This window comes from Panthera tigris, chromosome D1 (assembly GCF_018350195.1).
Source record: "Panthera tigris isolate Pti1 chromosome D1, P.tigris_Pti1_mat1.1, whole genome shotgun sequence".
Taxonomy (NCBI): domain Eukaryota; kingdom Metazoa; phylum Chordata; class Mammalia; order Carnivora; family Felidae; genus Panthera; species Panthera tigris.
The window spans coordinates 21,882,095-21,896,593 of record NC_056669.1 but is presented as its reverse complement, the minus strand read 5'-3'; the positions used below and the strand labels follow the sequence as shown (position 1 = coordinate 21,896,593).

The 14,499-nt window shown below is 37.0% G+C and overlaps 1 protein-coding gene across 7 annotated transcripts in view; it reads right to left on the bottom strand.

Moving 5' to 3' along the window:
• The window catches only part of CCDC15 (coiled-coil domain containing 15), an 84,591-nt gene that overhangs the window by 56,241 nt on the left and 13,851 nt on the right, over positions 1-14,499 (bottom strand). For 3 of the 7 annotated variants that reach the window (XM_042957974.1, XM_042957970.1, XM_042957971.1), the window contains exons 6-11: positions 9,680-9,802; positions 8,705-9,421; positions 8,001-8,123; positions 7,634-7,756; positions 5,967-6,041; positions 4,917-5,039 (exon numbers count right to left, since the gene is read on the bottom strand). In XM_042957974.1, the coding sequence (XP_042813908.1) occupies positions 4,917-5,039; positions 5,967-6,041; positions 7,634-7,756; positions 8,001-8,123; positions 8,705-9,421; positions 9,680-9,802 (1,284 nt within the window). Of the gene's footprint in view, positions 1-4,865; positions 5,040-5,525; positions 5,649-5,966; positions 6,042-7,633; positions 7,757-8,000; positions 8,124-8,704; positions 9,422-9,679; positions 9,803-14,499 lie in introns of all 7 variants that reach the window. The other 4 variants (XM_042957968.1, XM_042957969.1, XM_042957973.1 and 1 more) reach the window with 2 other exon arrangements.

Here is a 14,499-nt window from a genome sequence, read left to right as displayed (position 1 = left end):
AGACTTATAGATGAATGGAACAGAGCTGACAGTTCAGAAAGAAACCATTATGTTTACAAACAACAGATTTTTATCAAGAGTACAAAGAGAAATCAATGGGTAAGAAGAGTCATTTCGACAAATGATGTTGGGAGAACTGGATATCCACATGCAAAAGAATACCTTATACCACATGTGAAAATTAACTCAGAGCAGATCACAGACCTAAATGTAAGAGATATAAAATTCTTAGAGGAACACACTGGAATAAATCTTCATGATCCTGGATTAGGTTATGGTTTCTTAGATATGACATTAAAAGCACAAGCCACAAAGAAAAAAAAACAACTAACTTAAACTTCTTCAAAACTTAAAACTTTTGTGCTACAAAGGAAACCATCAAGAAAACAAAAAGCCTACAAAATGGGAGAAAACATTTGTAAATCATATAATAAGGGGCTTATATGTAGGATACATTAGGAACTCACAAAACTCAATGATCAAAAGATAAGTAACTCAATTACAAATTGGACAGATAATCTAATAAGGAGTTTTGTAAAAAAAAATATCCAAATAGCGAATACACATGTGAAAAGATGCTCACCATTAACCATCAGAAAAATGTAAATCAAAACGACAATGAGATACCACTTCACACCCATTAAGAGAGCTATAATTAAAAAGACAGATAATAAGTATTAGTGAGAATGTGAAGCAATTGGACCCCTCATGCACTGTTGGAGGGAATGAAAAATAGTGCAGCCACTTTGGAAAAGAGTTCGGTGGTTCTTCAAAAGGTTAAGCATAGAGTCCCAGCAATTCCACATACAGGTACCCTCAAGAGAAATGAAAACACATCCACAAAAAAACTTGTATGCAAATGTTCACAGCAACATTATTCATAACAGCTAAGAAGTAGAGACAATTCAAATATTCATCAGCTGATGAGTGGATAAATAAAATGTGCTCTATGCATAAAATGTAATATTACCCAATGAATAGGAATACAGTACTACTACATGCTACAAGTCAGGGAACTCTGCAAATGTTACACTTAAGTGAAAAAAGCCAGTCACCAAAGACCATGGGTGATCATGGATTCCATGATCCCACTTATATGAAATGTCCAGAACAGGCAATCTCTAGACAGAGAAAGGGGTTACTGGTTGCCTAGGGCTGGGGGTGAGAGTGAGAGGAAAAAGGAATTGGCTGCTAATGGATAAGGACTTTTTGGGTATGATGAAAATGTTCTAAAATTCATGGTGGCAAAGTTTGCACAACCCTTAGAATATACTAAAAACACTGAATTGTATACTTTATTTTTTTTTCTTTTTTTTTTTTAATTTTTTTTAACATTTATTTATTTTTGAGACAGAGAGAGACAGAGCATGAACGGGGGAGGGTCAGAGAGAGAGGGAGACACAGGATCTGAAACAGGCTCCAGGCTCTGAGCCATCAGCACAGAGCCTGACGCGGGGCTTGAACTCACGAACCACGAGATCATGACCTGAGCCGAAGTCAGACGCCTAACCGACTGAGCCACCCAGGCGCCCCTGAATTGTATACTTTAGATTAATTATATGGTATGTGAATTACACTCATTTCTCAAAATCCCACACACCTTATCTGTGAATTTGCCTATTCACTAAAATTTGTTTGTAATCCCAAAATTAACACTTGCAATGCTTTTATGGTCATCTGCAGACATGTACAGAGCTGTGAAAAATTTGAGTCACCAGATGTGCATGTTGCCAGCTAAGGTCAAACAAGGTGATGCTTTTTGTTCTTTTTGTTTCAGCCTTCATACTGTAAACAAGTATTCTTTTCAAGGTCTATTTAGTGCCCAGGTTTTTGCATTTTTGTGCATTTTGTTGGTGATTTTGCTGTTTAAAATGGTTCCCAAGCACAATGCTGAAGTACTATCCAGTATTCCTGAGCATAAGAAGGCTGTGATGTGCCTTATGGAGAAAATACATGTATTAGATAAGCGTCATTCAGGAATGGGCTATAGTGTTATTGGCCCTGAGTCCAATGTTAATGAGTCAACACCATATATTAAATAAGGTATCTCTGAACAGAAATTCACATAAAATAAAGTTAGGTATTGATCAGTGACCAAAATGTTATGATCAGAAGCTCACAAAAACCTAACTCTGTTATCTTCCCTAGCAACATTGGCTCAGCATTCACCAATTCAGTGTGTGTGGCAACTTTATATAACTATCATAACAAGAATCGATTATATTATTTCATTCAAGCTCTTATGTTTAAAGCTATTTATCTATTTGTTATAGATAAAATCTGAAAATTATACACAACAGTGGCTGATGGTAGTCATCTCTGGAATTTTTGGTTATTTTTTCTTTTTGTTTATTTGTGTTTACTTTTGCTACAATAAAAATGGAAACATTTTCTGCTTTCAAAACAGTAAGAAAAACTGGACTTCCAGCACTGGGCAAAGAGTAAGCTCACTATGGACCTCTCTGTCTCTCTAATTTTGTCTCTGTTTCTAATTAAGAACTCCAGGAAATGTGGCCCATGGTATCGGGGGAGAGTATAGGGGGCTCATTCTTCTTATCCTGAAGAAGAATGAGCTAGAAAAGTGGATTCCTTAAATCTGTGTATGAATTGGCATACACCCCCAAATCACCCCTAAGCTGGGCATGCATGGGATGGACCTAAAGGAGTATAATGAAGGCTCTGAGAATCAAACATTAAAGACCCTATTCACAGGAAGTGAGAAAGAACTTATAGTATAAGTTTAAACCAGGTTGATTGCCTACTAGAACAAAGAAACAAATAACATTCTTCAGAGGATTTCATCAGTAGCCAGAGTCTCACAGTATAATATTCAAAATTGGATCCAGAAGAAAAGATGGCAGAAGAATCCAGAATATGGTCCAAAGACAGTTAACTCTTCTTCTGAGATAGCAGGAATAGGTAAGAATGGCAAGAAAGCAAATGACTGAGGGAGTAATTGCGTGATGGCTTCTATTTTCTTCATGACAAGTCTGAGAGTATGGGGACACAGTAAGAACTTAAGAAGTATTTAAGGTTTACAGTTGTAAGTGTGGCCCATAGGAAGAGGGAGCTGACAAAATGCTAAGCGGCACAAGGGACCCAGCTGTGACTCTAAGCCCTAAGTATGAATGTGTTCTAAATCTACACTATTGAAATGTTTTTTTCCAATAAGGCAGGATTATTTTGGGAGCCTAAAAAGGTAAAGGACGGATCCAGGGGTGAGGATTTTCAGGGCTTGTATGGCAGAAGGACATGAAGAAGAGGTTCTGACCACTTGGCAGCACCCTCGATCAAATGATCAGGGTTAGGTACCCCTCTTTTGTGTTCAGTTAATGCCCTCTGCACCTTCTACCTTCAGTCATGTTACTTAGTGATCATCTGCTTAGGTGTCAGTCTCTCTTCTTTAGACTGTCTGAAATCTGAGTTCTGATTCACAATTGTGTCTTTGATATTTAGTGCTTAACCAATGGCTAACACCTAACAAAGTGATAAATAAATGTTTGATTGATTAACTAATTCATTCAAAACATATTTAGCAAGAGATCATCAGGTACCAGGCACCATATTCTAAAGGCTGTCCATATATTGGTAAAAAAAACAGGTGTGGTACCTCTCCTCATAAAGCTTACACACCAGTGGAAAACATGTTAAATGAATAAATAATTACAAATTGTTTTGTGTACTGAGAAGGAAAGAGAATGCAAGGATAGAAAAAACAGAAGGGAGACCTATTTTTGACAAGGTGGTCGGGATAGTTTTTTTTAAGGAGCTTTTATTTTTTTTAACATTTTCATTTACTTTTGAGAGATAGAGGGAGACAAAGCATGAGCAGGGGAGGGGAAGAGAGAGAGGGAGACACAGAATCCAAAGCAGGCTCCAGGCTCTGAGCCGTCAGCACACAGCCCAAAATGGGGCTCGAACCCACAAACCGTGAGATCATGACCTGAGCCGAAGTTGGACGCTTAACTGACTGAGCCACCCAGGCGCCCCTCTAAGGAGATAACTTTTAAGCTGAAGCCTCAAGGAAGAGAAGGGACCAGCTTTGTGAAGAAAAAAAGAGATGGCTATCCAGATAAAGGAAAAAAACATATGCAACAGACCTGAGGTAGGAAAGAACCTGGCATACTTCAGAATACATGACAGTGTAGAATAAAACATGACAGCATCCCTCTAGGCCAACTTCATGGATCCAAACTAAAAATTACAAAAGAGCTGCTAAAAGTTTAGTCCTGAAAACCTCAGCCCAAATCCTACTTTCTGCCTTTCTGCTCCTTTTCTTCTTGTTCTCTTAAAAAGGCCAAAAGGAAATGTCTTTTTATCTGTTTTATATATCCTAACAACACCAGGTGCCTGAAGGCTCTGTTGTTAAAATAACATACAACCACAAGATAGAAATTATCCAGACAGTGGTAAATTCTAGTGGGAATAAACTAGACTTCACGAAACCATGGAAAAATCTTAGTAGGCCAGAATATTGTAACATTTTCTTGAAAAACTATAGATCTTAACTCAGTACATCAAAGCTTAGCTTATATATATAAACCCTAACAAGCTCTAGCCTGAACTCTGAACAGTTTATTTCTTGGTGATCCCATCTTATGCTCTCCCAACTTACTGACAGAGATCTAGGCCTGATCAATGGGTAGAAGATTCTCCTGCCCCTTCTCCCTCAGAAACCACTCATTTCTTCCCCTCTCACACCAGAAACAACACCTCTTCTAAAAGAATGTATATATAAAATATAGCTTTTCCAACAGGCAACAAGTGCCCCTGACAATACCCAAGGTTTCAGTGAGAGCAGTAATCTTATGTCAGGATACGTTCTACACACTATGAAATAAAACAAGAATCTGCTTTTTGCTCACCCTGAGCACTTGCAGCCCAGTCCTGTCTAAATTCCATTACTCATACTCCACCTGTCTTCTGCTGGAAGCCTCTCTCTGGTGCTTGGGTGGAAGTTGCTGATGGCCATCCAGAAACAAATCCTCTTGCCATCTTTCTGCTGTCCCAACAGACGGCTGCTGCCTGAAGCATAAGGTCTAAAACATACAAAAGCACTCACCAAAGCATGCGAGCAGTTAAATAATGCTAGTAAAAGTACTGTAGGCTGCAGTGATAGCCCTGACGTACTCCATGCAGGTCAGAATAATCTGATACGTTATGCATATGAGCATGCATTACACTTCCTGCCACTATTATGGATCTTAACTGTATTCACGAAGCAATCATCCATAAGCTTCTTCATCCATAAAACAAGGATAATAGTATCTATCTCCCCAGGTTATTGTCAAAATGAGAAACGAGACAATGGACACAAAGTTCTAGAACTATTTTAATTATGGAAAGTGCTTAATGACCGTAAGCTGCTTTTCATAATATTATTGGCAATATTATTGACAGTATGAGTAAGAGAGAATACCACCAGCAGCAGCTGCAGCACTGTTGTTAGAAGCAAAGCTCTGGCAAGCCCAGATCAAACTCTAATTTACTTTCTGCTGTTTACTTTTTATTATACTCTCCTCTACCTGTTCTCTGGCAGAACGTGGATCCTGGATATCATGTAAAACATATTCACAGCACTCTGGAAATAACTCCTTTCTCCATCTCTCATCTGTCAAATTATGTAAGGCCTGCCCATAGCTCCTGTGCTAAAAGACAACGTAAACACTGAATATCAATTGCCTAAGCAGGAGCATCATGACGGGGCAATAGTAAAAGCTTCAGTAAAGAGGCCTGAAGCAGTTTCAACAGGTCAGAATGGTGTGATACATCACAGAACAAGAGGACATCACAGCTTTGCCCGTTAATACTGACCTTAACACTAAATCCCTAAACAGTTACTATATTGCCCTATTAAACTTGAGCCAAAACCTAAGCAATTTATTCTCTGCTACTTATTCCTCACTATACTCTGCTCTGCTTATTCCCTGAGAGAGGCTAGGTCTTAAACACTGGGTGAAACATACCGATGGCACTCCAGAAACAATTCTTCTTTCAATCTCCCATTTCTCAAAAGAGGCAGGTTGCTTGAGACACTTGTTCTAAAGGAAAAACAAAATATAAAACTGTGTAAGCAGAAATGATTTTAGACATCACTGACAAATCCAAAATAATGATACTAGCAGAGGATAATATAACAGAACTGGTGTGTACGTGTGCTTCCATCTGTTAGTACAAAATTCCCAAACATAAATCAAAGTAGGAAAGAAAATAGTATAATGCATCCCAAGATACCCATCCCCCAACTTCAATAATTAGTAACGTTTTTTTCCATCTATCTCTTTTGCCACTTTTTTTCCTGGACTATTTGAAAGCAAATCCCAGATTATTCTGGTACCTTTTTTTTTTTTTTTTTTTTTTTTTTTTTTTTTTTTTTGCATGGGGTATCCCCTTATTCAACAAATGGAAGCAGATAAGGCAACAAAGCAGTATTTTTATAATGTTGCTAACATTTTCCCAAGGTACAGCCAGAACACAAGCTTGTGTCATTTCCACAAGTACTCCTACTCAATGTCCCCAGTAACTGCATGCACAAACACTAGAGGTTCAGGAAGTTCTGAGGTGGCAAACAGCTTGTTTTGCCCTTCATCATAACTGGTTTGCAAACTGGATGCCTGGTTTTGGTGTACTGCCTCAGTTGGTCAAGAGTAGAAGCCCTTCAGTATTTATGAGACTAAATGCAGAAAGCCAAATAAGCCTCCAGGATATGAGTTTACAAAGAACAATTTACTGTTAACCAATCAATATTACATAAACCCTGTCTCTTGGTTAACCCCAATGACAGAGGTATGCTTTCTCACCTGGACAGACTTTAGGTCTGGCACATTTCAAAATAACTGAAGATGTTATGCTCTTATCTTCCCTCCAGCAGCTTTATTTCTATGTAGCCTACATGCAAACTAGCTTGATAAGCTCCAACCCCAATTTTAAGTAATTTCGTCTCTGTTACTATTTCAGGAAGGAGATAGTCCTCCCACTGTTTTTGCTCTACATGTTCTCTAGGAGAGGCTCAGTCCTGGCTTTAGGTTTAACATACTGATAGTACTCCAGAGGCAATTCATCACTCACTCTCTCTGCTCTCATAAAAGATGGCAGTTCCTTGAGAAACATGTTCTAAAGGAATAAAAACAGAAAACAAATCATCTGACCAGGGCAATGTGCTAATCTAATATTGTAGGCTTTGGTGAGAACTCCAGGGAAATGGTACCAGGTGAGGATATTCTGATACATTTGGACTTGAATAAGGATGTAACACGTTTAGCTCAACGCTGTAGACCTGAATTTGTAATCCTAAGCCATGAACAGAAGAGTCTGACAAACCCCTCATGTTTAGTAATTTAGGATCTGCCACTTTTTCCTGCACTATTCACGCAGGGACAGTATGTTTATGGTAATACTGTGGGCTTCAGCAGAAGTTGTAGCATCATCTTAGTAAACTGAAATGGTCTGATTCTACACTAAGAATATGAATGTGATTTATCAACCTTCCAAATGACAGAACTGATTTGACCGGATACATTCACTAGACCAGGGTCTTTTGCACCTGATTCTATACTTCACATTACCAATTATTGAGAATGTATAAAACCCAGTTACTTTATCTCCTGTTTATTTCCTTTTTATTCTGCTCTACCTGATCTCTGATGAAGGTATAGTCCTGGAGTTTAGGAGGCAGGTACTGATAACTTGCCAGGGAAAAGCCTTCTCTCCCTTTCTCACTTGACATATCAGAATATGACTCCTTGAAGCGTACTTTCTAAAAGAAAACAAAAACATTAATTATAAATTGCCCAGTGGAAGTAATATGCTAGTAATACTACAGACTTTATTGAAAGCCTTACAGTAATTGTTTAAACTCAAGATAATGTGAAATATGGAATAAAACAGAAAGCCATGATTTTTGTCATTTTTGAAGTCTAGCTGAAAACAACCATTGCAAGTTCCAAACTAAACCCAGAACAATTCAGCTCCTGCTGGTCTCTCTCCTTTTTCTATTCTACCTTGTCCCTGATGGAGGTCTGATCTTGACTGCTGTGTAGAAGATCCTGATGGACATCCAGAGGAAACGCCTCTCTCCCTCTCCTGTCTGTCAAAATTGATGCTGGCTGCTTCAAATTTGCCTTCTAAAAAAAGAACAAACACAAAATATCAATTGTTCATTTAAGAAAGACAAGTTAACCAATAATACTTTAGGCTGTGGTGAGAATTCTGGAATGAACTGAGGTCAGAATATAACTTAACATGGTATGGAATAAAAGAAAACATTATATACTCTATTCCATACACATCCAGTTATGACCCTATATAATTACTTCCTGTTGATCCCTTTCTTCTTATTTTCGGTCTAACTGATCTCTGGTAGAGGGCCGGCGCTGGAACCTAAATAGTAAAAGATAACTGTTGGCACACTTGTGGGCCATGCCTTTTTCCATCTTTCAGGTGTCAAAGCAGATAATGGCTGCCAGAATATTTTCCCTAATATGAAGATTTAAAAAAAAAAAAAAGTAAATTGTCCAGACAGGGGTAATATGCTGTTAATACTTTAACACTTAATGAGAACCCTAGACTTTTGAGAAATTAATGAGAAGACTACTTTTTCCAACTATGACTCTCCAAATCAGCTGCAATTGAGTCCTTCCAAACCCCACTCCAAAATTTAACTGGCTATTTTTTCTTCTTATATCTCCTTTCCACTCTATTTTACCTGATCTCTGGGTGGAAAATCCTGTGCTCTGGGGAGAACACACAGGTCTCTGAATAGAAAATGCTGGTGTTGGTCTCTGGGTAGAAAATCCTGGTCCTGAAATTTGGACTGAATATTCTGGTCTTCGGAGAGAACATGCTGGTCCTGACATTTGGGTAGAATATTCTGGTCTTTGGGTAGAAAAACCTGGTTTTTAGGTAGAAAGTCCTGGTCCTGACATCTGAGTAGAACATTCTGGTCTGTGGGAAGAACACACTGTTCTTTGGGTGGCAAATCTTGGACTTCAGATACAATACTCCCATCTTCTAGTTCAATATTCTGGGCTTCTGGCATAATATCCTGAGTTTCTGTCTTAACATCCTGGGCATCAGGTTCAGTGGCCTGGGCTTCAGGTTCAACAGCCTGGGGTTCAGACTCAATGGTCTGGGCTTCAGGCTCAACGGTCTGGATTTCAGGCTCAATGGCCTGGGCTTCAGGCTCAGTGGCTTGGCCTTCCACTTCAACAACCTGGGTGTTGACCTTTGGCTCAATACTCTTAGCTTCTAGCTCAACACTCTGGACTCCTGTCAAATCACCCTGGATTTTCAGCAGATCACCTTGGGCTTCTGGAAGATAATCCTGGGCTTCTGGCAGAATATCCTGAAGGCCTTGAAGATCTAACTGCTTTTGCTCTTCCTCTTTCATCACAGCAAATAATGGATTTTTGAATTGTGCTTTCTAAAAGTGAACATAAACATCAAATATAGAATGCCAGGTAGTAGCAACACTCTAGGTTTTCCATAAGACTCCTAAAATAATCTCAAAAAGATATAGTGGTCAAACAAATTACTATAATAAAATGGAAATCAGGATCTTTGCTCAACTTAACAAAACCAAAATCTATAATCCCAAACCAGTACAACAATACTGGCATCCCTAGTCCAAATCACAATTAGTTTAATTTCTATCATACTATCTCCTTTTACTCAGCTTTACCTGAACTCTGCTGAAAGGTTTGTCCCTGTCTTCAGAAAGGAGATCCTGTTGGTCTCCCCAAAACAAATTTTCTCTCCCTTTTTTATCTATCAAAATAGATGAAGATTCCTCAGAGTCAGGTTCCTACAAAACACACAATCAAAATGAAAAAAGAAATATCTATTACAGGTAGAAACAATGTAATTACAATAAAATCCTAGGCTTCAGCACACTTTTAATATAATTTAGGAAGTAGGTCAATATAATCAAATATTATAAAAACAAGATATTACAAAAGAAGTATAAACTATATACTGAGAACTATAAAACACTGTTGAACAGAATTTAAAAATATCTAAATAAGTGGAAAAGCATCCCATGTTCATGGATCTCCGAAGACAATATTAAGACATCAATAAACCCTCACATTTACAGTCAACTGATTTTGAACAAGAGTGCCAAGAAAATTCAATGGAGAAAGAATAGTTTTTCAACAAATGGTACTGGGACAAGTGGTTATTCATATGCAAAAAGAATTAACTTAAAACACTTCCTTACACCACATATAAAAATTCACTCAAAATAGATCATGTAAGAACTAAAATTATAAAATTCTTAGGAGAACACATGGTAGAAAATATTGATGACTTGAAATTAAGCAATGGTTGGGGTGCCTGGGTGGCTCAGCCAGTTAAGTGTCTGGCTCTTGACTTCAGCTCAGGTCATGATCTCACAGTTTGTGGGTTCAAGTCCTGTAGTGGGGAGCCTTCTTGGGATTTTCTCTCTCCCCCTCTCTCTGCCCCTCCCATGCTCACGCACCCTATGTGTATGTGTGTGTGTGTGTCTCAAAACAAATAAATAGACAAACTTAAAAAAAAAAAGATTAAGCAATGGTTTATTAGGTATTAAATCAAAAGCATGCAACAAAAGAAAAAATAGATAAATTGAACTACACCAAAAGAAAAAATTTTGTACAAATGATAGCATTAAGAAAGTGAAATGTGACAATCTATAGAATGGGAGAAAATATTTGTAAATCATATATCTCATAAGGGACATGTATCCAGAATATATAAAGAACTCTTATAACTCAATAATGAAAAAACAAATAACTCAATCAAAAAATGGACACCACCACATTAGAATAGACACTTTCTCCACAAGACATATAAATGGGGCAATAAGCACATGAAAAGATACTCAAGATCATAAGTCATCAGGAAAACACAAATCAAAAGTACAGTGAGATATCACTTCATACCACTAAGATGGCAATAATCAAAAAGATGGACAATAGTAAGTATTGGAGAGGATGTGGAGAAATTGGAACCCACATATATTGCTAATGAAAAACAGCTTGGCAGTTTCTAAAAAGGTTAAACATAGAGTGACCCTATAACCTCCAAATTCCACTACTAAAAAAAAGAATGCCCACACAAAGACATGTACACAAGTGTCTGTAGCACAGTTATTCATAAAAGCCAAGAGGTCCATCAACTGATGAATGGATATACCAAATGTGATATAGCTATAAAAGGAATATTATTCAGCAATAAAAAAGGAATGAAGTACTGACACATTCTACAATAAACTTTGAAAACATTAGGCAAAGCAAAAGAAGCCAGGTCACAAAAGACCATATATTATATATATGATTCCACTTATATGAAATGTCTAGAATAAGCAAATCTATAGAGACAGAAAGTAGATTAGTTGCTTAGGACTGGGGGTAGGGAAAGGGAGGGAACAGAAAGTGATGGCTAATGAGAATAGGGTTTCTTTTAGGGTTAAGGAAGTGTTATAAAGATTAGATTATGTTGACATTTGCACAAACCTGTGAATACACTAAAAATAACTGAAATGTATACTTTAAGTGGGTAAATAGTATAGTATATAAATTATATCTCAATACAACTGTTAGGAAAAAACACTACTGGTAAATAGTATAGTATATAAATTATATCTCAATAAAACTGTTAGAAAAAAAACACTACTGGACATTAGAATTTTAATCCTTAAACCCAACCTTAATTAGCTGTGGATGGCTCTAACAAGCCATTTTTCCTCCCTCTACTCTACATTTCCCTCCCTGATTTTCTATAAATTTCTGGTAATGCAAAGTAGTTAAAAGTCCAAAGGCCTTGATGGAACTTAAAGAGCAACTGTTCTTTTGTTCCTATATTTATCTTGAGGGATGATGGTTCCCTACAAAATGCTTTCTTAAAAAAACAAAAAAGAAAGAAAGAAAGAAAGAAAGAAAGAAAGAAAGAAAGAAAGAAAGAAAGAAAAAATGATACAGAAATAAATGGTCTAGAGAAAGTAATATGCTTATGATACTGGGTTGAGTTTTTGTGAAAGATCTGGAGTAATTTTAACAGATTAGGGTGGTTTAACATAGAATAAAGAAAAACAAGTAGTTAGTTCTACCTCAGATTTACAAATAAATCACTCACACATCAAACATATGGAAGGAAATATGCTGGTAGGAGAATATATTAACTTTATAAATGACCACTTGTTCCTATACCAGCCAGTAACAATTTTAGGAGGCTTATGATTTTGTCTTAGTGACCCAACAGTGGGCAAGCAAGTATATCTTCTAACTGTACCTCCAAATCTGGAAGAACAAAAACAACCAGACAGATTCTAAGGTCAGTAAAAATAAGTCTAACAAGGAAATGAAACAAGAGTTCAACCAGGTTACAGATTGTGTCCTTTCTGACTGGCAGATTTCCACTTCACAAAACTGAGGGGGTAGAAAACTATTCAGAATTGAGGGAACAACCACATACATGATATAAGAAATGTGAAAATTTTCACTAATTTCTTAGATCATTCTCATTTCTATGGAGATATGTTTCCAATGTTCTAGCTGAAAAATACACATGTATTCTTTGGAAGCAATAAGCAGAAAGTCTGAATACATCATCATCATCATCATCATCATCATGAATTACATTTAAATGGCATCTTTGACATATAAAACTGGTTTATAGAAGGATGTTACCTCAGACTTAATCCTTCTCCCTCTATTGGATAAGTATTTATTTCAGTACTTTTTCTGGAAAAGCATCAATTGAAAGGTTTGAACATATTCCACACAACATAAAATATCAGTCTCTAGGATCTGATAACCCTTTTTTTCTGGTTTGCTAGAATGTGTCCAATCACTTCATTCTAATACTACTCTGAAGTCAGTACTGGCACAAACTACAGTCGCCAAATCCATAGTATGAAAACCGTCCAAAAACCAAGCCACTGAGAAGTTTGGTACAAAAGAAATTCTATCTTGAGAGTCCTAACAAGACAATGCTACAAAAGGGTAACCATACTAAACGTACCTGGGATGGAATGTCTTTTGTGATACACACCATATATTTATATATTTAACTATAAATATCTTACTATCACTGAAGAGGGAAACATAGATTAGTATTCTACAAATTACAAATACATAAAAGACAAATGTTTTTGATGGTTGTGTTGAGATACTTAAGAAAAAATACAAAAACATTTTTATATATATTTATATATATACCCATTTCTTTCCAAACACACACACACACACACACACACACACACACACACACACACACACACACACGTATATACATAATCTAGGAAGCAAAACTAAGAAAGAACTAAGAGACAGAGGTGATGAGGGCCACAAAAAAAATAGAGAGAGAAAAAAGATGAGATGGTCCATTTTACTAGATGCTTTCTATCAAAACTTGATATTCATGCCAAAATTAAGTACACACAGGAAAATACATGAGTTTATTTTTAGGATCCAAATCTGTGAACACTGAAATAAACAGCCACAGAACAATATCATTTTACAAGTATAGCCTTAAATATCCTTTTAAGTCTAGCTCTGCATCTATGTTCCAATTATTCACTCTAACCTTGTATTTTGAATCAAAAGAATTTCTTTTTAAATAATAACAGTATTGGGGCTCCTGGGTGGCTCAGTCGGTTAAGCGTCCGACTTCAGCTCAGGTCATGATCCCACAGTTCATGAGTTCAGGCCCCGCATCAGGCTCTGTGCCGACAGCTCAGAGCCTGGAGCCTGCTTTGGATTCTGTGTCCCTCTCTTGCTCTGCCCCTCCCCTGCTCATGCTCTGTCTCTCCCTCTCTCTCAAGAATAAACATTAAAAAAAAAAATTTTAGGGGCGCCTGGGTGGCTCAGTCGGTTGAGCGGCTGACTTCGGCTCAGGTCATGATCTCACGGTCCGTGAGTTCGAGCCCCACGTCAGGCTCTGTGCTGACAGCTCAGAGCCTGGAGCCCGTTTCAGATTCTGTGTCTCCCTCTCTCTGACCCTCCCCCGTTCATGCTCTGTCTCTCTCTGTCTCAAAAATAAATAAACGTTAAAAAAAAAAAAAAAAAAAAAAAAAATTAAAAAAAAAAATTTTAAATAACAGTACTGATTTTTTCCTAACTAGAAAGTAAAATATATACTTTATGGAAAATTTTTTAAATAGGGAAAACCAAGAGAAGAAAATAAAAATCACCTGTACTAACACTAACCATAAATAATCAGTATTAACCTCTTGGTCCATTTCTTTCCAGGCTTTTGTCTCTGCACATAGTATTCTCTTCCCATCGCTTTATCTTTATTTTTTTATTGTTTGAAAAATATTCTACATTTATTTGCTTATTATTTGCTTCCCTGCTAGCACAGATGCTCCTGGAGGGATCTTTGTCTATCTTTTTTTTTCCTGCTTCTAGAACAATGCCTGGTAACGACAGACATTCTATAAACATTGGCTGCATAATTTTTTTTTAATTTAGAATATATTGTATATAATTTTGTATCCTACTTTTTTCACTTAATTTTGTA